Source organism: Phascolarctos cinereus, unplaced genomic scaffold (assembly GCF_003287225.1).
Source record: "Phascolarctos cinereus isolate Bilbo 61053 unplaced genomic scaffold, phaCin_HiC Scaffold_7;HRSCAF=346, whole genome shotgun sequence".
Taxonomy (NCBI): Eukaryota; Metazoa; Chordata; class Mammalia; order Diprotodontia; family Phascolarctidae; genus Phascolarctos; species Phascolarctos cinereus.
In genome coordinates this window covers 167373134-167397027 of record NW_027556180.1, presented here as the reverse complement: position 1 = coordinate 167397027, position 23894 = coordinate 167373134, and the positions used below count along the sequence as shown (strand labels likewise).

Genomic DNA, 23894 nt, shown 5'->3' with positions numbered 1-23894 from the left:
ATCCCAAGAGACCAGGGAAATATTTTCTATTTTTTCTTTTTCTTAAGTTCTAAAAATATTTTTTCTTAATTGTGAACTGCATTGCAACCTTCTGACTTCTAGGACAGCCCTAAACATCCCATTATAGGAAGGATTTTACATGTGTATGGGATTGCTGTAATAAGGTTTCACTGCTGTTGTTTGCTGAAAACAAATAAATGTGTGTTCATGGCTATTACATACACAGTAAATACATATGTCAAGGGTGCAGCCAAAGCTATGACTGAAGCCAAAGCATCTGATCTCTAAGTATACCTACCTAAGGCCAGCCTGAGCACAGTCTACCTGCGAATTTCAGAGGCTAAATGAGTAAACTTTCAGAACCTCAACTTTTGGCAATATGTGTACCCATATCACTGGTAGCATTTGGCAGGAATTATTCTCACTTGGGTCAGCGGTGGTGGTTGCCTAAGGGAGGGACCAGGGAATGCTTTGCAACAACTGGGCACTTAATGACGTTCACAATATCTTCACCTGGAGAACTTTCATACTATGGCCAAACAGGGAATATTAGGATAAACACAAATAATGTTTTCCCAGGACCACACCACGAAGGATGGAGTTCTGTGGAGTGAAGATATACAACCTCACCTTAGGAAGTAGATCCTTCTTCATTCATACCTGTCAAGGCAAAGAACTATGCTAGCAGTGTAAAGAAGGCTCATGATGCTACCAAATGGTCTTGGCAGATTGTTCCGATCCATGGACATCTGAATTAATGTTATAGTACTTTCACTGAACATTTTTATCTTTCTCACTGCTATTTTATTCCATGCCTGCTTAACCTGTGTGTTTATCATACATAGAAAACTGAACCATAATAAGGCTAAAAAGTATCTCCATATTGCTGGCACTTAGATCACAAACCTGTACGGTTTCAGTACAAAATACAAAACGTTCACACTACTGTATCCAAAAAAAAGGAAACAGCTGCTACACTGACATGGTCAAAAAAACAAACCATTGGGAGCTACAAATCAACAGCTATCAATAATAGTAAAGTAACAACAACAACAAAAAACCCAACAACAACAACAACAACAAACCAACTCAAGTATATCCTTAAGTGAATATACGGTCTCCCTTCAGTAGTCAGGTATTTGAATGTGTATTTAAGTCGGCAATCAAGCCTCCACCATGTACAATGGAAAATATTAGAAATGCTCTCAAAAGCTGTTAAAATATCACATTAAAAAGAGACAAGGAACAGCGAGAAAACATCTAAGAAAAGCAGGCTGTGATACAACAAGCATTTGTTAAGAAAAGCTCAGAAGTGCATTAGTTCTGGTGAGAGATATATGAGCAACAGCTCTTACGAGATGTAGAACCCATTCTGTAACTATGGGCTGTCCATATACTGTCATAGTCAGAGTCTTCCGAGAGGTCTGAAGGCTCCAAACGAGAAAGGCTACTGCGACGACCCAAGGAGTCTAGACTTGATTGGTCATCATCAGCCAAGACGTGATTATGCATCAGGTCAGTGCCTTGCCATGCTAAGGACGGGTGGGTGAAATGAAATGGCAGATGTGGATAGGCAGAGGTGGGATGAGGAGGAGAACATACAGGAATAGCCACAACCAAAAAACATGAAACAAAAGCAAAAAAGGTGATGGGAAGAGAAGGAAAAGAGAAAATATTGTTAACAAAAAAGGCATCAAAGCTCATCTATCCTTATTTCTGCCTGGGTTTTCATACTCTAAGCATAACGTAGAATAAAGGCTAGAAAAATAAAACTAGATCATATCTTTAAGAATAAAATTAGATCACAATAATTTTTAAACTTACTTTTTAAGTTGTTATTCATTTTTAAGTCTTTAAAAAATATCAAATTAAGTCCTACTACAAAAGACAATTCTGTAAATGCTTGACCATTAACCAATAACATTTAAAATTTTATAATACACAACAAATAAGTCTGTTTCACTTAATATTTGTAAAGAGAAACATGGCTAATTAAAATGTGTCCCAGTCATTAAGGGGACAGATTAGTAGGCTGCAAAATAATTTAAAAATATTTTTGACTTACTTCCTTACTTCTTCAGCTAGCTCTCTGCCAAGACTAGAAATCAACAGTAGTCATCTTAATGAATTGGGGGGGGGGGTGCCTAAACTTACCTTCTCATATATGACCACTGTAAAAATTTCAGAGTGAAGAAAGGAATTAAACAGAGTCCACTTCCCTCTCTTTCCCCCACCTCCCATGCCATACTTTGTGTGGGTGTTGCCAAGCTCCTTAATGGAATTCATGAAAATTAAGCCAATAGAAATACTCAACACTGAAAGCCATGGGAGGTGGCTGCATCATAAACATTTTGTGCTTCTATTAACTAGGATGTGAACCCTGATTGGGAGCACTGTCACCAAAGAACAGAATCAAGAAAAGAAGTGTGCAGCAAAGTTGCTAATGTTAAAAGGAGGACACTGAGAGCAAGTAGGAACAAAATGGCTGAACAGAAAAGACCTCAGGAGCAGCTGGAGGGAATGGTTAAAGTACAGCTGCCCAGGCAATTCTGATAGAGAAACACAAAAAACAGGGAAAGAGGTAAGTAAGGAGGTGGAATCCTCCAGTGGCAGAAACACCCAAAGTTAAACAAAGACTCCTTTTGTTTTTAACAGTCTACCATAGAGACAACTGTCTCTTTGCTCCTTCTCTTGGTCACACCAAAGTTAATTCAGCTTCCAAACCTTAACAAGAATAAGCAGAGGACCATTTTGTTGAAAAAAGGAAGGCAGATTCTGTAAGGTGGGTGGCTATTATTCCATAGCAACAAATTTTAACAGGATATAGTTTTAGCATACAAAGTTTCTCCTTGTTCAAAAGTACATTGAATATAGTGATTTTAATAATGTGCAATGTACATAATTTATTTTAAATATCACTTTTACTAACTTTTTAGTAAAAATGGATACTTTTCCCAACACTGAATATGATCAGGTGGTCTAGGTAAATTTGTCACAAGATAACAGCATAAGAGCTTCAACCTACTCATCCCTCCATCATTACTGTCTCAAGAATAAAAGCAAATTTTTTGTAGCAATCCTTGGTATTTTGATTACTAATTAAACAAAACAAAACAAAACAATGCAATGTCCAATGCTTTTCTTGTACAGGAATAATGGAAATACATTATAGAGAGGCAAAGTAGCACTTTGGTAGATGTATGCAAATTATAAGTAGTCAATCCCCTTTAGGCAGCCAGAAGCAGCAAAGCCATGAGCATGTTCTATGGCAACATCTCATAACTATGAAAAATGCATCTTGCACTACAGAAGATACAATCCTATGTGACTTCATTTCTCTGAGACCATAAGTTAAAATGTTTCTTAAGAAATATTTGAAATCAAAGAGTTTTAAACTGTTTTTAACAAGACTAACATTCCAATAACTTTCTGGTATCCAAGGAACCATTAATGTAGTTATTTTATTCACTCTAAAAAAGTCCCTGTAATTAATTTTTAACACTTTTACTCAACAATTTATATATACAGTCAATCCTTGGTTATTCACAGGCTAATTATACATCTGTGTATTACCTAGGATTTCTGTCTTCCCCTTCTGCTACTTTATGCATCACCTCAATACTTTCTGCCATAGAGAATATAAAGAAGAAACAAAGTGTAAACCAGTCAATGCTGGTGGCTGGTTAAAGTCTCTATAGCATAGGAAAAGTTTAAAGCTACTAGCTAAGTAATATTTTAAAAATGGATTTAATTGATTCTTGTTAGACTCATGTCTAGTGCATGGCACTTCTTCCAGTAAGCCAAAGGATTCCTACAGTATTTAAGGCACATTTTAATCTCTATTTTGCTGGGTGGAAAGTTAATGATGAAAAGTAATCTGCCAAAAGTCAAGATGGCATCAAAACTAGAATTATGGTCTGTTCATTATAAATTGCATATTAAAAAAAAAACAGATAAAAGCTATGGATTCTGAATATGATAGTAAATTGTATGTCCCCAGCAGATTTTGCAATAAAAAAAATAAACAAACCATGGAATCCTAAAGAATATTTGCCTTGCTCGGTGAGATTAATTATAGATAAGTGCTGCTGATTTGGGGTATGCATTATGCGTCATTAAAAATATTCATTACACATGAAAATACCAGTAATACTTTACATCCATAACACAAGCTTAAGCAAATGAATATCTGTGAATTTTTAAAAATCATTTGTCAAATGAATTTTCTTAATGACTATCCCAATATAAAAAAATATATATTTTGGCAGCAGTCAAATTTTATTTTAGTTTATATAAAAAATGGTAGATTCAGAATAATGTGGCTTTCAGAGGAATCTCAGTAAAAGATGAAATCAAGTTAATAGAAACTCAAAAACAGTTATTACACTGATCAATCAAATAGACTAATCTAATCTTCACATAATCTTTGTGAATACTCTGCACACCCACATAAGGTAGACATAAGTCTACTGTAGAGTTTAAACATGGAACCTGGTTTAGAACCTAAAATTCTCTTTTGTAATCTCTCAGGTTTCCTTTAGTTTGTTGTAAGGATACAGAAAAAAAATTTATTTCAGGTTTTAAAAAGTATGAGAATGCAATAGTTAGGTTTTAAAAATAACGGGCAAACAATAATGCCAAGTTCCAGAAATTAATTTGTACATTAGATGCCCAATAGCTATGAATTAAGTAGAATTCAAAAAAACATACAAACACACAATTTAAACAACATTAAAAAATTATTCAGGGAAGATTCTAAAATGCATTGAGCACAATTCTCCAAACCAAAAACTGGATGCCAAGGTACTATAAAACTGTCAATCCTCTCTGCTGGTTTACCCACAAACAGGAGAATGTGGCTTCCTCTAAAAACAGGAGCAGTCAGAGCAGGGCTTTGTCTTCTATCCAGCTACTAGGGTGCATTATTATTGCACGCTGCAAAGCCAGAGAACTGGGCTCAAAGTAACTACTGCTTGTTCAGCATCAGCCAAATGGTGAAAACAGAAACAAAATGAGGTCTTTTTCTAAACAAAAATAATACACTATATCTACCTTTACTACATTTCCATTAGCACTGTGGAAGAGGAAAGTAGAAAAACTTTCTCAATCTTGTTACTGTGTGTGAAAGTTGTCTTGAGATAATTAATAGCAGCTAACAATATAATTAAATCTAATAAATAACTTTTTCTATATCTTCAAATTACCTTACAAATTAAAGTGAAACATACTTTATGAACCTCAAACCACTACATAAATGTTACTACACAAGCTATTAAAAAAAACCCTCAAGTAACCTCATTTTCATTCTGCTTAATAAATATTCTGCCAGAAATTCCTAAGATATTACTTTTTGTTCAGTGAAAAACTTGTTGAAAGAGACTTCTACTCACCACCAGTAATACTTCATGTGACTGAGATAAGATATTAGTGTTTTCCCCAGCGACCTCTCTCTTCACTATCTTCCAGTAAAGATTTTCTTAAAACTGAAATATCTTCTAAATAGAGGCTTATACAGTAAGTCATAAAAAGTTCTTCTATTACAGACAACTCAGATCCCTTTAAATAGTTTCAAGACTTCAGTATGGGATGCTCATTTTACATGGCAAGCCATCCAAGCTCCAAGGACTAAAAACAATTCAGACATCTGACCAGTGGTCAACAATTAATTTCGGTGGCTGCTCTGCCTCTATTACTAAACAGCTTACTCTATTACTAAACATCTCCAGGTACCAAGTCTGTCAACACAACTCTATGAAACTTACTTGAATTGAGTGTTTGGCGGGTTTTGGCACTTGTGCAATATGCTTCAATAACTTTTAGAATCTGGGCATCTTCTTCCAAGGCAGCTGTACCTATCAACAGAAGAGCAAAATCTGACATCAATTAAGGAAACATTTAATACTGTGACGGATCCAAGTGATTCTTGTCCATGCCCTTCTGTCAATCTGCTACAAGGACCTATACTATGGGTCTCTCCAGATCTCTTGGCATTGCCTGGACAATATGGAGCACATGGGTTAACCATCAGTTTTCTTTCCTTCTTGACTGGTCCACTATTTTCTTCTAGCCATACAATTCCTAATGACATTCTTTCTGCTGCTTCTCCTGTGCAATTCATCATTAAGAACACTGTAGCTTCGAAAACTGATTTCCCTAAAGAATTCATGTAAAATGAAATTCATCCTGAATGTTGTCTCACTGAGACACCTAGAATTTCTTCAAATTAAAGTATGTTTCATTTAATACTTTTCAGGAAGTCAGTGACTTCAGACATTTTCAACAGTCAAATGCAATAATGAAATTTTTAAATAACTTATACAAATTTCAACAAATTTGTTGAAAAAATACATTTTGAAAATACAAAGTCAATAATTCAACATCAGAAAGGACTATCTAAGAAAATTTACCTTTTTTTCCTTCATTAGTCATTTTTTTTCCAAAGGGTTTTTAAGGTGTTTTTATTGTTACATTTTATTGAATAACCATATCAAAAGAAAATAAGTGAAATAAAAATCATTAAGAAGTATGTTTAAAGTGCTGCTACCAATTGATAAACTAAATAACTTTCAACAGATACACGAAGAACAAATGATATACTCAGCTTCACCTTGGATTACAGAGGTCATTAGATCTTATCCTCAAATATTCCTACAATAATCATTGAGAGTAGAATCTAACAACCCTATAGAGAGTTCATTTTTCTACAGGCTGACGGTAAGTTAATGGTATTAAAGATGCAGAACAGAGGAGAAGAGTTAAAATTCTTCACTGACATCATTCAGTATCTCATTTTTTTCTTCTTCATACAGCCTGAGGTCCAGCCAGAGTGCTTTGAAACCAAGGCCCAATAGTCAGGCGAGCCTCTCAGTCAATATTTTATTAACTGCTTATTATGTGCCAAGTACTTGGATAAGCAATGGGGATACAAAGAAAGGCAAAAACCAAAACAAGACCAATCAGAATCCCTGCCATCAAGGAGTACACATTCGAATGCAGAAGACAACATGTAATTACAGAGGAACCTATAGATATATACCATAAATATGAAGTCATCTGAAAGGAGGGCACTAGGACAGAGCCAGGAAAGGCATCTTTCCTGGGATCTGAGCCGAATTCTGAAGGAATCTAGGGAAACTAAGAGATGGAGGTAAGGGGGCAGAGCATTCAATGGACGAAGGACTGCCAGTGCAAAGGAGATGGGAGTGTCATAGTTTAAGAATGCCAACTGGGCCAGTGTGACTACATGTAGGGAGATGTGAGAGACCACAAAAGTAAGAAAGGTGCAGTTTAAGTGAAGAGTTTTACAGGTCAAACCCAGCAATTTATGTTTGATCCTAGAGATAAAGGGCACCTACTAGAGCTCACAGAACAGGGAGGGGTGACAAGGTCAGATCTACACTTTAGAAAAACCATCCTGGCAGCTGACAGGAGAATGAATTAGAGCAGGTAAAGACCTGAGACAGGAACACTAGTTAGAAAACTATGGTCCAGGAGAAAGTTCATTTAGGCCTGAACTAGGGTTATGGCTGTATGAGTAGAAAGGAGTGGGCATATACAAGAGATGTTGTGAAGGCAGAAATAAGATTTGGCCATGAATTGATAGGATGAAAATGAAGAGTCAAGGATGACACTGAAATTGTGGGCCTGGATGACTAGGAAAATGGCAATGTACTCAATAGTGATATAGAAATTTGGAAGGGGGAAGGTCTTGGTGGGGGAAGATAAGTTCTGTTTCAGACATGTTACATTTGAGATGCTTATAAGACTTAGGGTTTGAGATGTCCAAGAAGCATTGGGACATATGCGACTGTGGCTCAGCTACATCCTAACCTCATAGTTCCTCAACTTACTTATTTCCCATGGCCTACTCCTCCTTGTCACCTCAGCCACACACAAAGATGCTGATAGCCTTAATCTTGCCATCATACACAAATACTCCACTTCTATGTTAATGAGTTCTGAAATTTCCATATCTGATCACAATCTATTGTCATTTCACCTCTCCCCCGCCTTGCTACCACAAAACTGGTTCTTTGTCCACACCATGACATCCAATCCCTTGACCTCTCAGTTGTTTCCTAGACCATCAATCCTGCACTGGTGACACTATCTTCCTCTTTTCCCTATCTTGATCCCTTGGCAAAGGAGTTCAACTCCACAATGTCTCCTTCTGGTGAGTCCCTTGCTCCACTTATATCATCACCTATCTTGCCCTGCCAAGCCTTGACTCTGGATCATTCCCACCACTTGTTGCCTTTGCTCCTCCCCACACACTGATGAACAAAGCTGGAGAAAATCACAAAACCATGTAAACTGTTACATAACCTCAATTGAGTTCTCATTGCTACAAGGCAATCCTTTCATACCTCCCTAATCAACTCACCATCACAGCAGCTCTTCCAAACCTTTTCATCCCTCCTCAAATCTCTCATGACTCCTCCTGTCCCCTGCTCTGTGAGCTAAAGATCTTGCCTTACCATCCACTGAAAAAACAAGAGGTCATCTGCCAAGAGATCTTTCTTCTTCTCTCCTCCCAGATGCTTTCTACTACTATCTCCTCCTCCAGCATTAGATCATACCAATCAATCAATAAACATTTATTAAATGTCTACTATGTGCCAGGCACTGTGCTAAACACTGATGCTAAGCATATCACAAGAAGAGGTGGCTCTTCTTGCTAACACAAAGCCTTCTAAATGTACAAGTGATCCCACACAAGCCTATCTTTTCCAGAAGATTACCTCCTCTATCATCCTCATGCTCTCTCTTCACTTCAATTTCTTCCTGTCTACTGGCTGCTTTCCTATTGCCTATAAACATGCCTATATCTACTTCCTCAAAAAGCCCTCAGATGATGCATTCATTTTGCCAGCTTCACCCCATGTCTCACATCCCTTTTGTGGCTAAATTCCTTAAAAAGGTCATCCAGAATAGGTGCTTCCTATTGTAAGCATCTACACTTCTTTTCCTCTCTCTTAACTCTCTACGGTCTACCTTCCAACCTCGTCATTCAACCAAAACTGTTCTCTCGAAAGTTACCAACTTTCTCTGAGTTGCCAAATCTAATAACCTTTTCTCAATCCTTATCCTCTTGACTCTCTGTGGCCTGTGACACTGTCAATCACTCTCTTCTCTTTGACATCTTCTCTTTGACAGGTTTTCAGGACACTATTTTCTCCAGGTTTTCCTCCTACCAATGACTTTTCCTTCTCGGTCTCCTTTGCTGGATCTTAATCTATGTCATACCTGCTAAATATGGGTGTCCCACAAGAACGTGTACCCTCTTCCCTTCTCTTATACTTAGTGATCTCATCAGTTCCTATGGATTCAACTAACAATCTATGCTGATGATTTTCAAATCTATTTATCCAGCTCTAACTCCTAAGACCCAGATTCACATCTTCAAATGTCTACTGCATATATCGAACTAGATGTTTGTAGCTTAACGTCCAAAACTAAACTCATTATGTTACTCCCTAAAACATTTCCCAGTTCCAAACTTCTCTCTTACTGTCAAGAGTACCACCATCCTCCCAGTCATCCTGGTTCACAATCAAAGTGTCATCCTTGACTCCTCATTCTCTCTCTCACTCTTCATATTCAATGTGTTGCCAAGGCCTGTCAATCTGACCTTTGTAACATCTCTTGCTTTCATATATCTTCTCCTGACACTGCCACCCACCTTGACGTAGGCCCTCTTTATCTCATGTTACATGATTTATTCCCACAATGAGGTTCCAACCTGTTCAGGCTATACATCCAAATGGCTTTAGCTCACAAGTTATTGGTTAGAGATCCTTGTCTCTTCCATTAGACTATGGACTCCTACTGTATACCTAGAACTTAGCACTGTGCCTAGCGCATATTAGGTGATTAATAAATATGTATTAAGTGACTGACTTATAGTTATGCTGCCTAAGCCAGGGAAAGTATAACTAGAAAGACAACAGTAAAGATAAGATTAGGCTAATGTCTTGAATAGGAAGTTACATTAATGAAGTGCCCTGTAGATAGGGAACAGGATGGCAGAAATTGGATAGCTTTCCAGAGTCAGTTTAACAATGAAGGCTTTATTCTGAAATACTGTGAAATCCAAAGAGTTTTAGGAATATTAAAATAAAAATTACTAAAATATTAAAATGAAAACACAAAATGGACATGGAGGGTCAGAAAAAGATTTTTTTAAAAAATTATATGATGCCACTGCTTTTCATTTGCATGATGACTAATAGTTATGATATGATCAAATATCATTGGCAGCCACTTTATGGAAAAACTAGCAATCAGGGTTACTATTCTAGAAAATAGTGCATTTATCCTCATTCATTAATTTCTTTAAAAAACAAACTTCAATGTGTCGTTATTATAAGGTAAAATCCCTGATGAAAAATTCACAGCTGACCATAACTGGATCATTGTGGTTGGTAATAAAGCCAATGGAACAGACAAAGTAAGCAGCTGGGGAAACTTTCATGATATGTAGGAACTTATGATAAAAGTCAAGCCACATTTGTGAAAGTACGTGTGTACGTGCACCCTCATGTACACTCTTTCTATTTTCAAATTTTGCTTAGGGTACATTGTCTTATTCTAGCTCTGCATAGCATGACACAAACTTTCAATCCTAGTTAAATGACAATTAGATAATTTATTCCCACAATGAAGTTCTGACCTGTTTAGGCTATACATCCAAATGGCTTTAGCTCACAAGTTATTGTAATTTAGTTAGAGATCCTAGACTGAATGGGAGCTTGTATGTTTCAGTAGTATTTTGGGTATAAAAGAGGGCTTCAAAGAAACGCTGTAAACAGAGGCTAAAGATTTACATGGAGTCATTTAATTACACCAATCATTTAATTTTATACACCTTGTCAACATTAAGCACAGCAACACTTGATCTCTTATAAGGGACGGTCCTTTTTCTATTTCCTCACTCAATGGGAAGCTATCATCTTCAACAGAAGACAGACCTTAGGATTTGAAAGACCTAACATCCTGGGTGGAAGTGCAAAGAACTAAGTCACAAAACCTAGGTTCTAAATAAGCTCTATTAACTTGGCAAGTCATTTAACCTACCTAGGATTCACCTGAGTTTTCTTATCTTTAGAAGATGGGAGTTAGATCAGGTGATCTCTAAGGATTTTTCCAATTAAGATACTCTGTAGTTCTACAGCTTTCAGAATCATGTATTACAAATTAAAGAGTTCCCAGGACCACAGAGCTATAATTAGAAGAGATTTCAGAGCTCCTTATTTTACAGATGAGGAAGCAGGTTAAGTGACTTGCGCAAGGTAGTAGAGAAGGATCTGAACTGAGCCACTGGTCTTTCTACTGTACACCATAATGCCATGGTTAGTTAGAAGCCTCTACTAGCTATGTTACTGGATGCTTTTAAAAAGACTTCCTGCTATGCTTCAGTAACAGTTTTATAGAAATGTTAGAATGGGAAGATCTTAAATTAAGGTTATATAATCCAACTCTACCATTTTACAGAAGAGGGGACTGAGGTCTGTTGAGGTTAAGTGACTAAGCAGGGTCCCCACTCCTGGAGTAAGGGCACAATGTTCTAGTAGTAAAGCTGGGATTTAAACCCAAGTTGTCTGATTCCTAATTCAGTGGGATTTCCACCTCATTGTGCCACATCCCCATTACTTCCTTCCGAAGATATCACATCAAATACTATGGCACTGTTTGCTATGGCTCACTGTTACTATGTTTAATAAAACATCACTTTAGATTACAATTTTAAAAGACTTACCTCTTTCAGTGAAATACTTAGAAAAACATGTTGACCATGAAGACTTAAAAAGGTATACAGCAGCATACTAGTTCAACCACATTAACATTTGAGAGTAATAAGAAATGCATGAGGCAAACCATAATTTCTAGAAAATAAATCATATGAGTTTAAGGAGCAATAAGACATGATTTAAAATTTCATTCCTGAAGCCAATTCCCAAACAGTTTTCCATAGCGTGCCATGCTTTTGTGAAATAAGAAAATCAAGATCAAATGATATGTAATTTCATAACACATATCTAGATAATTTTCATAGCCTCCTATTTCCTTACTACTTAGCGGTGATAGTATCTACAAGACTGGCTGATGTCGCTTGGAAACTTGGAAAGCTCATTAAATATCTTATGGTGCATAGCAAAGAGAAGGCTGGAAAAAGATACAATGCAGAAAGCACTTGGCTCCCAAAAGACTGTATTCACATTCATGACAGTTTTATTTGGGTTTCTACATAGTTCTCAGTCCCATTCCAACCAACCCCTTATAAAACCTACTTAACCTGACAACAGGTGCTCCAATTTTGAGGATAGTTTTACAAATTTAGCTTTATATTGTGAGAAAATGTAAAGGATTTTGAAGGTCAGCCATCACTATTTCCTTCTTTACTGGCTTGACATACGGTAATAGTTTATTTTAATAATAAATTGTGCATTTTCAAAACTGCAAAGTAACTGTGCTTCCCATATTTACATTTTTTAAGTTTTAAAGCCTTTGCTTTTTACTTTACAGTCATTTCCAAATATGTTGATCTCTTAACCCCCACAAATAAAGAAAAAAAATTTTTTTAATGCAGCAATGCATCTGATAGTATATGCAATGTTCCACACCCATGATATTCTACATCTCCAATCAAAGAACAGAAATACATTTCTTTATTTCTCCTCTAGGGCCAAGATTGGTCATCACAGTTGCAAAGGTTTTGATTTATTTTTAGTGTTCCTCACCTTTAGATTACAGTACTTATTTTATGCACTGTTTTTCTGGATCTGTTTACTTCCCTCTGCATCATTTCTTCCAAGTTTGGTGTTTCTGTGAATAACATCTTGGCCAAAATAACAGTTCAGTAACTTTTGTTGCATAATTTAAATTCTTTTCCAGGATAGTTTAGATTATATTTATTAAGGATTATTATGAAAGGCACTGTTTAGTCTCAGAGGTCAGAACTAAGATCAAAGGAGAGTAGATTTTGGTTCAATATAAGAAAAGAAACTTCTTAATAATTAGAACTCTCCAAAAACCAAATAGGCTGCCTAAGTAAATGCCTTATCATTGGCAAGCTGTTGGGTGTTTCTCATTTGTGCTGGCACTGGAACTGATGTGTTCTGTGGTTCTTTTCAATTCTATAATTGTAAGGTTCTGTCCTGCAAAAGTAGTGTGGATGCTAGACTGGAAACTTTTCTATTTTATCTGAGGTATCTGGGAGGAACACTGCTCTCCAAACTCTAAAGCAACAAAATTATTCGTTCAATTAAGTAATATTCTATCATCTCAGATGACTATGGAGCCATACTTCTTCTAGGTAAAGAAGCCTAAGTTGACAGGGATATCAGTGAAATTCCTAAAGGTGCTAATGCTGTGTCTACTCTGTTATGTACTCAGAAAGGTAGTTAAGTATTAACGACTGAATATGTCATTACTATGTTAGAACCCAATACAATGTGGGTGGTAACAATAAAACGTAATTCCCTATGTAATTTTTTTAACCCAAGAAGTTGCGTGGTATAGTGGGAGAAAAAAAAACCAAAACTGTGGATTAGAAGTCAGAATATAACAGATTCTCATGCCAGAACTACTACTAACTAGTTATGTGTTACCTTAGACTTAATCTCTTTGCGTCCATTCCCTTATTTGTAAATTGAAGGGGTTAGAGTACGTGACGTCTAAGGTTCCTTCCAATTCTAAAATTCTGTTACTCTACAAATCTAATTCTAATTAATCACATATATGCAGCTCCATTAAATTAGGTCCTGATGAGATGGGTGAGCCAATTAATTTTGGGGCCTAGAATCACTTTGGGGCACATTCATCCTAGACTAGAGTGGATCAGAGTTCCAGACAGGCTGCATTTGACCTATACTGCAATGATATCGTACTACTGTGGTTTAGGAGCTGCAAACTATAATCTCAAAGGGTTTGTATCCAGACAGAGATGTTTTGTTTTTTGTTTTTTAATGAATCATATTTAGGTGTTCTCCTGTGAGTGTATAACAGATGCGTCAACATCTTACAACTTTTACAATCTAAGGGGGAGTGAACAAAATGGGATAATAAAAGCAACTCTCACACTTTTGTGGTGTTTTACAGCCTACAAAATTGTTTTCTCACAATAAACTTGTAAGAGAGGTAGTCCAAGTACTATCACAACCATTTTACAAATGAAGAAACTAAGGCTCAAAGAGAGTAACTGCACTGCCAAAGTGTCCCCAGCTAGTACTAGGACTTCAAACAAACTTTTTTGGTTTCTTTATACAGTGCTCTTTCTAATTACAATGCACCTATAGCATACGTGATATTCTAGATGAAATAATAGAGCTATTAATGGCATAGCCAGGAATGGCAGTCTTGTTTCCAAAATGCCAAAGTTTAAAATGCTCCATGATACCTGGAAACAGACCTCATATTGGCACATTTAGCACAAGAGTTTATCATATTAGTTATCACCTCAAGCTCAAAGCAGATTGGGGGACAGGTGGAAGGCAAGAGATAGAAGCAAGACCTAGGTGAGTACAGAGGGCTGCTATAGAGCCCAGTAAGGCAGTGAAGATGGGAAGATGAAGACAACAAACTTTGCCTCCTTATCAATTCCACCTGGGCCAGTCCTAGTATACTGTTACGTTTAAATTACCATTGTAAATGCTTCTTTCCATTTATTAATACAGTGGTACCCAACACGAAAAGCGAGGACTCCTGGGCCACCATGAGATTCCTACAAAAGGGCTGCAAACCCACATGCATACTATGCATTGCCATTTTGACCTTTATTTAGTTTCAGCAAAATATTAAGCAAAAATACCTTTTGTAAACTAAAGGTCTTTAACTTATATTTAAAATGTATGTGGATTTTGTGATTATCAAAATACAAACTCATTTAAAATTAGCATTAAATTCATAGTCACTTTTCTCATACTATATATTTTCCATCAATGGATACTTAATCCTATGTAAGTTTATGAAAATCTTAACTTTAAAAAGGTCTTCCTACTAAAATAAAAAAAAAAGTTAGGAATCACTGGCGCAATACACAATGATTTTTTAGTGTCCTAAAAAATAAAATTAAATTAAATAAAAAATTAAATAAAAGCCAGCTTAACTGTTTGACTCTATTGGGGAATTTTATTTTTTTTGAGAAGAAACATGACTCAATAATTAAGAGGGCTTTAAACTACAAAGAGGAAAGGAAAAAAGTGTCCAGCAGCAGTCAGTTGCTAAGTCAAACATTTCAGAGGGTAATAGGTTCAACCAAGAAAGAACAACAGGATGGCAGAGTAATTCTGAGGAGACAAAGACAGGAAAGAGTAGAAATGAAACATATGACCTGGTCACAATCACTTCATAAGTAAGCATGGATCTGAGAATAAAACTTGTGGTTCTAGCTGCCCAGGCTATCTACCTACTGAACTAGGCTTGGTCTGTAAGATTTCTTTAATAAGAAAGAAAGAAAAGTTTTTGGAAAAAATAAACAATATCTGTGGGCTAAAAATGTTCATATTAATGAGGGAGTTTGTATAAGGACTTTACCTAAAGATGTTAACTTGTGTAGGTAAATGTGACCTCCTAGGAAGTTGAGGCTTAAGATATAGGTGGCACATGATTTTGGAATCCAACAATAGAAGACAGAATGAATGAATGAGTAAATGAAAAAATTATTTAACAGGAACCAAATAGGCAGAAATTGAGTTGAGGGTAGCCTTCTATTAAGAAAACATCCAGGAAAAAGTCCGCAAATCTGAAGGAAAGGCCTGTTGGGAAAGCTTTTGAATGAGGATCAAGAGAAATAGAAGTGATAGAATGAAGGGGAAAACTATAAGTCCCAAAAACAACAGTAATATTAAATCATGAGCTACTGAGACCAAGATTACAAAGCTGTCTTGGAGGCAAGATACAGATTGGTGAAGATTCTCAATTATTGGGACAGATCCTAAAAATTTCTCACTTTTTAAGGCAGAGAAGTTGAGAGACTACTGACTTGCATGTTAATAATTTCATCTTCCAAACTTTATAGACCTGGATACTAGGCCTTTCTTAATTTGGCCTAAGATTTCAATACCTTTCCTAGCTATCATATCACACTACTGACTCAAACTGAGCTTGTGGGCCACTAAAACTTCCAATCTTTTTCAATGAACTGTTTTTGTACAAAGCTCCTTGATCTTGTACTTGGGAAATGATTATATGTTTTACTGGACTTGTGATTATGTTAGTATAGGGAGCTCTTGAGGGAAAAAAATCCTTCTACCAATGCAGATCAGCACCTGTTCTGCAACTTAGAGAATTGTCTTGGTCCCTGAAGGGTTCAATAATTTGCCCAAAGGTCATAAGGCCAATATGTGTCAGAGGCAAGTCTTGTACTCATGTCTTCCTGCCTTTTACATTTATGTCTATTAAATTTCATCTAATCGGATCTTGCATTATGTTCTCAACATATAAGGGTACATCAACAAGAATTACATAGGATGAGGTTAAATGAGTTAAGATCTGTGCTACAGGAGGGAGTACCTCCACCAGTGTTACCATAGATTTTCTGAAGTATTAGAAAAAAAAATTGACAGTGGTTAAAAGTTTACATTTTTAAAAAATCCTTCAAGATACAGTTCACACACCAGTTTCTTGAAACTCATTTAAAACTATTAGTGACCTCTTTTTTGAATTTCTAGTGACTCTTTAATCTCTCTTATGCAGTTAATAATTTTCTAACAAATTAGTTCATCTATCTCATCCATAAGTTTCTCTAGGATAAGGATTGTGTCATTTTTCATCTTTGTATCTGGTAACTAGAACAGAGACTTTAACAGGCACTTAGAAAGTTGTTGAATTGAATTGTTTCTCGTAAGATCCTTAACTGAAATACCATCAACTATGGTCAAAGCTCTCATGCTCAAGTAGTTTGTGTGGGATCCACAGCCCTCACTCCAAACTATGGTTTAATATTAGACCTCTAAGACCTCCAAGGAAGACAGAATTAGGCAGCACCTACTGTTATGTGGAGATACCTTACACAGGGAGTTCCAGAAATAGACCAGCTCATTTATCAAAAGAGTCCCAATGGATACCAACCTGACATTCAGCGATTTTTTTCCCACATACAATGAATATCATTTGCTGCTTCCTTGGACAAAAAAATGAAGTTAGTCTGTTTCCAATCTTGTAACCAGCTCAGGCAATATTCAGATATCTCCAGGCATCAGGATTTATTAAATTCTGCTTACTTTTCCAGGACAAAAGTACTGAAGCACCAAACTCTGGATTTCTGCTTGACACTTTGAAAAGAGTCTACTTTCATCTTTCTGACCCATCTGATAATAAAGGTATTTATGCCCTCACTTAGTTTTACTTACTTTTCCTCAATGCAAACTCCTCATCAGATGGTTTCCGTTCGGGTTTGCGCTTGGGTAGAAGTTTTTTCATGGTCTTAGGGCTCTTACTGAGATCCTAGAGAAAAGAATTTTAAGAAACCCATTTTGCTCCAAATCCTCATAAGCTGAAAGTTCTGACTGGTAAAACCAGTGGGGGCTGTTGTTGAGTGTGAAATCTTACAACACCACAGCCATTATGAGCTTTATGTTTTTTCCTTTATGATTTTTTTTTAATTTGCCAACTGCTAGACATTAATTTAGAATTAATAATTCACTTCCAGTTTTAGTCAAATCAGCTGCTATTTCTCCATTGGCTCTTGGGAAAGCAGACATATCTTGTGTTACTTGGATATCCTATTAATATTGTAACAATATTCAGCAAAGCTGCTGCAAGTGATGCAGGCAGGCTAGCAGAGATTGAGGAGGAAGGAAAAAATGGCAGATGGCACAATACACACACACACACACACACACACACACACACACACTCACACTCACACACACATTCTCACATATACCTAGGCTGAGGGAACTGTTAATATTGGAGGGGTAGACCCATCTGATAGATCTAACCAAAAATGGGTAGGGGTTCAGGGCAGTGATTTTGAGAAGAAAATCAGTTGACACAATGAGAATGATTTATTGAAGAAAGCATTTTAAACCACAAAAGAGGAGGACAGGGGAGTAGGGGGGCAGTTAATCTGCTTTTAAAGGAAAGACCTATAGCAAAGGAATACAGCAACAGAGAAACAGCATGGGCTGCTCTTCGAATAGACACGCTAATTTCAGTCAAAGAAATGCACCAGTCCACCCCTTACCTTCAGAATACAAGACATCCTCCAAAAAAAGTGCACAATAAGAAAGTAAAAAACTGAATGAGCAGGACAAAGACCAATGAGGGATGAAGTTTCAAACACCTGTGCTTTTATCAAACACTGATTTTTGTGTTTGTATATATATTTTTAGATCAAGTGCCACATAATTTAAATTATAAATGGTGCACTAATCAAAAAAATGAGAACATGAAACTTAAAAAGTAGAGATGTATTAGGAAGAGCCAGGCAGAAAGGATTTTATAAACTAAGTCCCATTTTCTGTTAAAAAAAAAATCTGTTTTTTTGCGGCCATCACTTGGCTTTTTATTTAAAAAAAAAAAAGGAAACCTAAAACTTGTAAAGAACATACCATGTATACAGGACAAAAATCAATACAAAAAGATACACTATACACATCTGAGAACAAATGGCAAAGTGAATAGAGAGATGGTCTCCAAGCCAGTATTACCTGGCTTCAAGTCCCACCTGTGACTCACACTGGCTGTGTGATTCTGAGGACTCACTTAACCTCTCTGTTCCCCAGGCAGCTGTCTAAGATTAAGTGGCAGAGAAGGTGCTGGCCTGTGTTGATAAGATGGAATTTCCTTATGGGGCAGTTCATTATCCCAATGAAATCACAGGTTGGGTCCCTATCCCTATACAAAATCAGACCGAGGTTTGAAAATCTATAAATTATCACTCATATACCAATGTCAAGGAGTCTGTCATAGTCAAGTAGCCAGGGGACTAAATCAATATCCTTTTGGGGGAATTTACTTCACTATAAAGGACCTCTTCCAAGTGAAGCCCAAATGTAGTCCAAGCCATAGCAAACATGGGGATAATATGTTTTCCAGCAAGTGGCTTGAAGCTCTCAGCAACAGCTGAGGCCTCTGGGTAATATTCTAAAGAATATATAAACTCTATTCTCCAATCTAGAGGTCATGAAGGCAACAAAAAACTTAATTCTTAATATGCTTAATACTTATTAATTACAATTATAATTAATAATTAAGTAATAATACTACAATCTCCAAATCTATAGTCCATTTTTACATTTTTCCTCTCTTGCCCAGCTTTCACTTATCTTTCTCATTTACTTGCACGTATAACCACTCCTAATAAAAATATTGATACCCCAAATTTTAAGCTCAACAGGTAAAACTTCCCTAAGCATTCTAGTCCATCTTACCTTTGGACTACAGAGTCTACTCAGTAGTTTATTAGAAAAATAAAGAAAATCACCAATCTTCATTACTGGCCAATCATAAAAAAAAATTATTAGATTTGGACTCCTGGCAATCAACAAAAAGAGGTAAAGGGAACATGTCACAAAAACAGGTTTTACCAAGCAATGAGCAAAGAAATGTTAAGAATTATTACTTCTTGTGCCATACTTTTCTTCTGCAAGTACTCAGTGCTTGACTGAAAGTATGAGCCTAACGTACAGAATGTCTGATGCACCCTCCTTCTGCAATTCTGGCTGTCAATTTTACATTGTGACTTAATGCCTGGCAGAAATTTTTCAACACACTCATCATTTCCCACACCAGCATCTGCCTTTACAGATGTAGACACCTTTGTTGTAAGCATCTGAGTTCTGTTCATTTGACAACACAATTTAAGATGAATATTTAATTTCTTTATCATGGCAGAACTTTAGGGCAGATGGAAAATTAATGTAATTGTACTAATTTTGTGGATAAATTAAACTAGATTTCACAGTTTGCTAAGCACTATATACATTATACGAAGCTGCAGAAGTAGGAAAGAAGTGAATGAGGCTGGAATGAGGCAATCAGTTTTCTTGCAGGCAAAACAGAGGAGATCTAACTTAAAGAATTTCTTTTGCTTTCTTTTCAGACTTCACTCTTCAAATCATATGGCTTCTTCTGATGACCAATCAAAGGAAATGATATCTTGCATGAGATTGCAAAGTTACTGAAAGTGTTATAAAGGGCAACAGCATGACATGCAAAAATGAAATGATTCCCACCACCAACTAGAAGTTAAAAAAAATTTCAGGCTCTGAAACAGTCACACAGGAAGCCCACATGAAATTATTTTTCAATCGCCTTGCTATGTAAGCTGGCGAAGATTGAGGAATGATGTATAAACAACACTTTTGTCAATGATGCCTTCTACTGTTATAAAAATGATCCTTTCTTAAAGGAAGGCTTTTGGCAGGGTCCAGCTTCAGGAGAACATCCTACATAAGGACAGGATCCTTTTCAACCAGGCCTAATGACCAAGGCACTGGAAGAATTAAGTGGAAAGAAAGTACAAAAGTATAAGGACAGAAAACATAGTCCTTATAGCTCTGAATAAGCCAGCCTGCATAAAAAAAGGAAATCACAAATTCTGAACTGCCAATATCCAGAATTAGCTAAAATGAAAACTGGGAGTAAACATAGGGTAGTTAATTTAACCCCCAAATTTGGAGTTCAGTTTTCTACTATGATCCTGTTGTTCTTACATTAACCCTTCTGAGTGGCAGCAGGACCTCACCTCTTTGTAACAGAGAGCAGCTGAAGGCCGTAGAGGAGGTGCAGGTCGCAGGCAGCTCAGGCTCCAAGGTTTGGGAGTTTTAGGAGGCTCCAGAGGTCCCCAATTAATTGTGGTATGTGGAGTCCCATGATGTGAAGGGTGTGGGAGCGTGTGGTATGCAGGAGTCAGTGGCACTGGCTTGCTGTCTGAATGTTTGCTGGATGGTGTGATTGGATGGGAAGGAAGCTGCCAAGTGTACAAAAGTTTAAGAAAAGAGAAGAAACAACTTATGAGACTATTTAGCACTTAAATGTAAAGATTTTAATAAAAAAGTTGAATTAAAGCTTAAAGCTCCCCATTCAAATAATTCAAGAATTAACTGATTTTATTAACAATTAACAGAGACGGAATTTTTTAAAAAGATTTCAAGCTTCTTGAGGACAGGCACTATCCTGGTTTTGATCTCTGTATATCAATAACATGTGACTTAAACACAGTAATCAAGTAAAAAGTTATTTAAATTTGTTGTTAAAAGGAATTATTTAAATTTGTTGTTAAAAGGCACTACTGTTACTAGAGGCTGTCAGGTTTACTACCTTAACCTGGTATCAACCAAAGTGTTCAACCCCTGGTTCTGCAGGTAGTTTAAAGGACTCAATACTTTGTTCAAGGTCACACCTTTATTAGCATAGCTTATGAATCACAGAATGCTAGAGCTGGAGGGAACTGTGGAGATCATCTAGCCCCATCCCTCCTTTTCACAGTTCAGGAAACTGAAGTCCAGGGAAGTTAAGAGACTCAGGGCAATCCTCGGTAGAGAACACAGACCCCTCTAAAGAGATAATCATCATTTTTTCCTTTTGCATGGAATTACATTCTTTGAAAGACCTTCATTTCCATCGTTACAAAAAGCGAGAAAGTGAGTTCAAAACCACCTGCATGTGCCAAATAAAATGGTTGTGCTAATTCATTCTTCTTCAAAGTCAGGTATCAATTACTGGCTCATGACATTTATACCACTATCTGTGTTAGCTCCTGGATATGTAAGCTTTATTGAAAACTGTTACTTAAAGCCTACTTCCTAACAGGTACAGTGTTGAAAATAAGGAATTATATTTCTGAAAGACTAATAAGGGGAAACTAATTAGGCTAATATTGAAGTATGAACAACAAGTATTCAAAAATAGCAAGTTACTTCAACAAAAAGAATGTTCTGATTGGCCACAAAAAGTCATGAGCACAAGGGCAAATAAAAAAGACTAGTATTTGAAAAGGAGTTATAAAGAGATTCCTCTTCTCTCCAAGCATTAAGAAACTCAGTAGCAAGACTACCTTTTATTTAACTTGGAGCAAAATTGCAACCATCACAGAGTCTCTAAAGTCATTTAAAAGATATCAAACCATAAAAACTATAAGAAAATTACTAATACAAATGTAAGTGAGCCACTGGAAAGCCAAGTAATTCACAACAGCCTTCCACCAGGGGGAAAAAAAGGGTATTTTTCAATCTGAGTAGGTCACCTAAGAGAGATGAATTTTACAGTGTCTAGAGCATCAATGAAATCATTCTATGAGAACAGAGGGAGTAAAGAATACAAAAGTCAAAAACTCTGTGGAGAATATTATGTTCATAGTAATTCAAAAGTTCTAAGTTGTCTATTGCTGCCTTTGCTCAAGCTACTCCGTCAGCCTGGTATGTCCTTCCATGTCATCTCTGTTGGTCAAAATCCTACACCTCGCTCTGAGGGCTGGCTCATACAGGACATCTTCAATTAAAGTTTTCCTAATATTCTCATTCAGAAATAAGCAGTAATATGCAGAAATTTGTTTTAATGCATTTCTTACAAAATTTACCTTGTTCTAGTATGTATTATAGTGATTTGTATACAAATTCCTTTCTCTTACTGGACTGTAATATCCTAGGGGCAACAGACTTTCTTATTCATCTTTCCATGCCCCGTAGTGGCTGGAACAACTTAATAAATGCCTAATGACTGACCTGCCCACTGCATGAACAAGGGGAAGGAAGAACCATTTGCTACTGCCAAGGTCTAGGTTGAAATGCAATTTCACTTGCTATAACCATTTTTCAGGTTTAGTAGTAGGTCATTATTGAGGACTATGAGTTAGAATGAGCCTTTATTTTCTGTTTTAAAATATCCCAACACTAAAACAAGAAATTCTATTTCAAAGAGTAATGGGAGATGTCTCTTTAGTACGTTTTAAAAGATGGAGCAGTTAGGATGGCAGAGCCATTCAAGTCAGAATGTTAGCTACAGCAAATGAGCAGTAACTTTATCCTCCAAATTTCTGACAGAAATAAGGAGCATAACAATAAGCTGGCACAATGAAACTGCTATCAGTTGTTATGTTGTGATGGTCTTTCTTTGGCAACCAGTTTTAGATTCAGAGTAAAGAGAAGAAAGAGATTCACATGAAAAAATCCTAATATGACAATGCAATAAAGTCTACACACTGTAAATGGCTTAAAAAAATCACAGTTGATTTCAGATCAGAGTTAAAAATGGAGATAATAATAGCACCTACCTCAAAGGGTTGGTGTGAGGACAAAATGAGTTAATATTTGTAAAGCACTTTTCAAACTTTCATGTGTTATATAAGTGCTAGCTATAATCTCAAAAAGACTTCCTCATTCCTTTAAGATAAAAGATGAACAAATGACCTATGCTAAAATATAAATGTGAAATAAAATTTAAGTGAGGAGAAAATGAAAATCCTGAAACTTTAATGTCTACCTATTCTAAAATAACATGAGATTCTAACAACCTGAGGTTTGTTATTTTGTTTTTTTTTCCAAATGAAAGAGCAAATGAAAAAGTAGTCTCATGTACAGAAGAATAAAAACACATTTAGATTAAATAAATCATCTGATTTTCTCCCCACATTATAGAGATGTCTTCATTAAAAAAAAATGTACTGTGAAATATATTTACACAAGCACTTCCAAAAGTGATCTTTCGACTGGTGGCTTTTTAAAACACCTCACGGTAGTTTAAATTGTGTGTGTGTGTGTGTGTGTGTGTGTGTGTGTGTGTATTTTTTTAAAAAGTAGATGTCTTTCTAAGAAAGGCTGCTCCCTAACCAAGCTATACTGTACCATACATCTATGCCCATTAATGGATCATGTGACTGCCTCACAAGACTGATGAATGGTTCAGACTGCCAAAATAGTGTGAAGCAAATCTGTGCAGAGAAACAAATA

General features: G+C 36.3%; 1 protein-coding gene across 5 annotated transcripts in view; it reads right to left on the bottom strand.

The window, feature by feature from the left end:
- ARHGEF7 (Rho guanine nucleotide exchange factor 7) overlaps window positions 1-23894 on the bottom strand; it is a 310976-nt gene that overhangs the window by 17283 nt on the left and 269799 nt on the right. For 3 of the 5 annotated variants that reach the window (XM_020965122.2, XM_020965126.2, XM_020965125.2), the window contains 3 exons: window positions 20693-20917; window positions 17352-17445; window positions 5763-5852 (listed from right to left, as the gene is read on the bottom strand). In XM_020965122.2, coding sequence (XP_020820781.1) covers window positions 5763-5852; window positions 17352-17445; window positions 20693-20917 — 409 coding nt within the window. Of the gene's footprint in view, window positions 1-1355; window positions 1533-5762; window positions 5853-17351; window positions 17446-20692; window positions 20918-23894 lie in introns of all 5 variants that reach the window. The other 2 variants (XM_078147326.1, XM_020965124.2) reach the window with 2 other exon arrangements.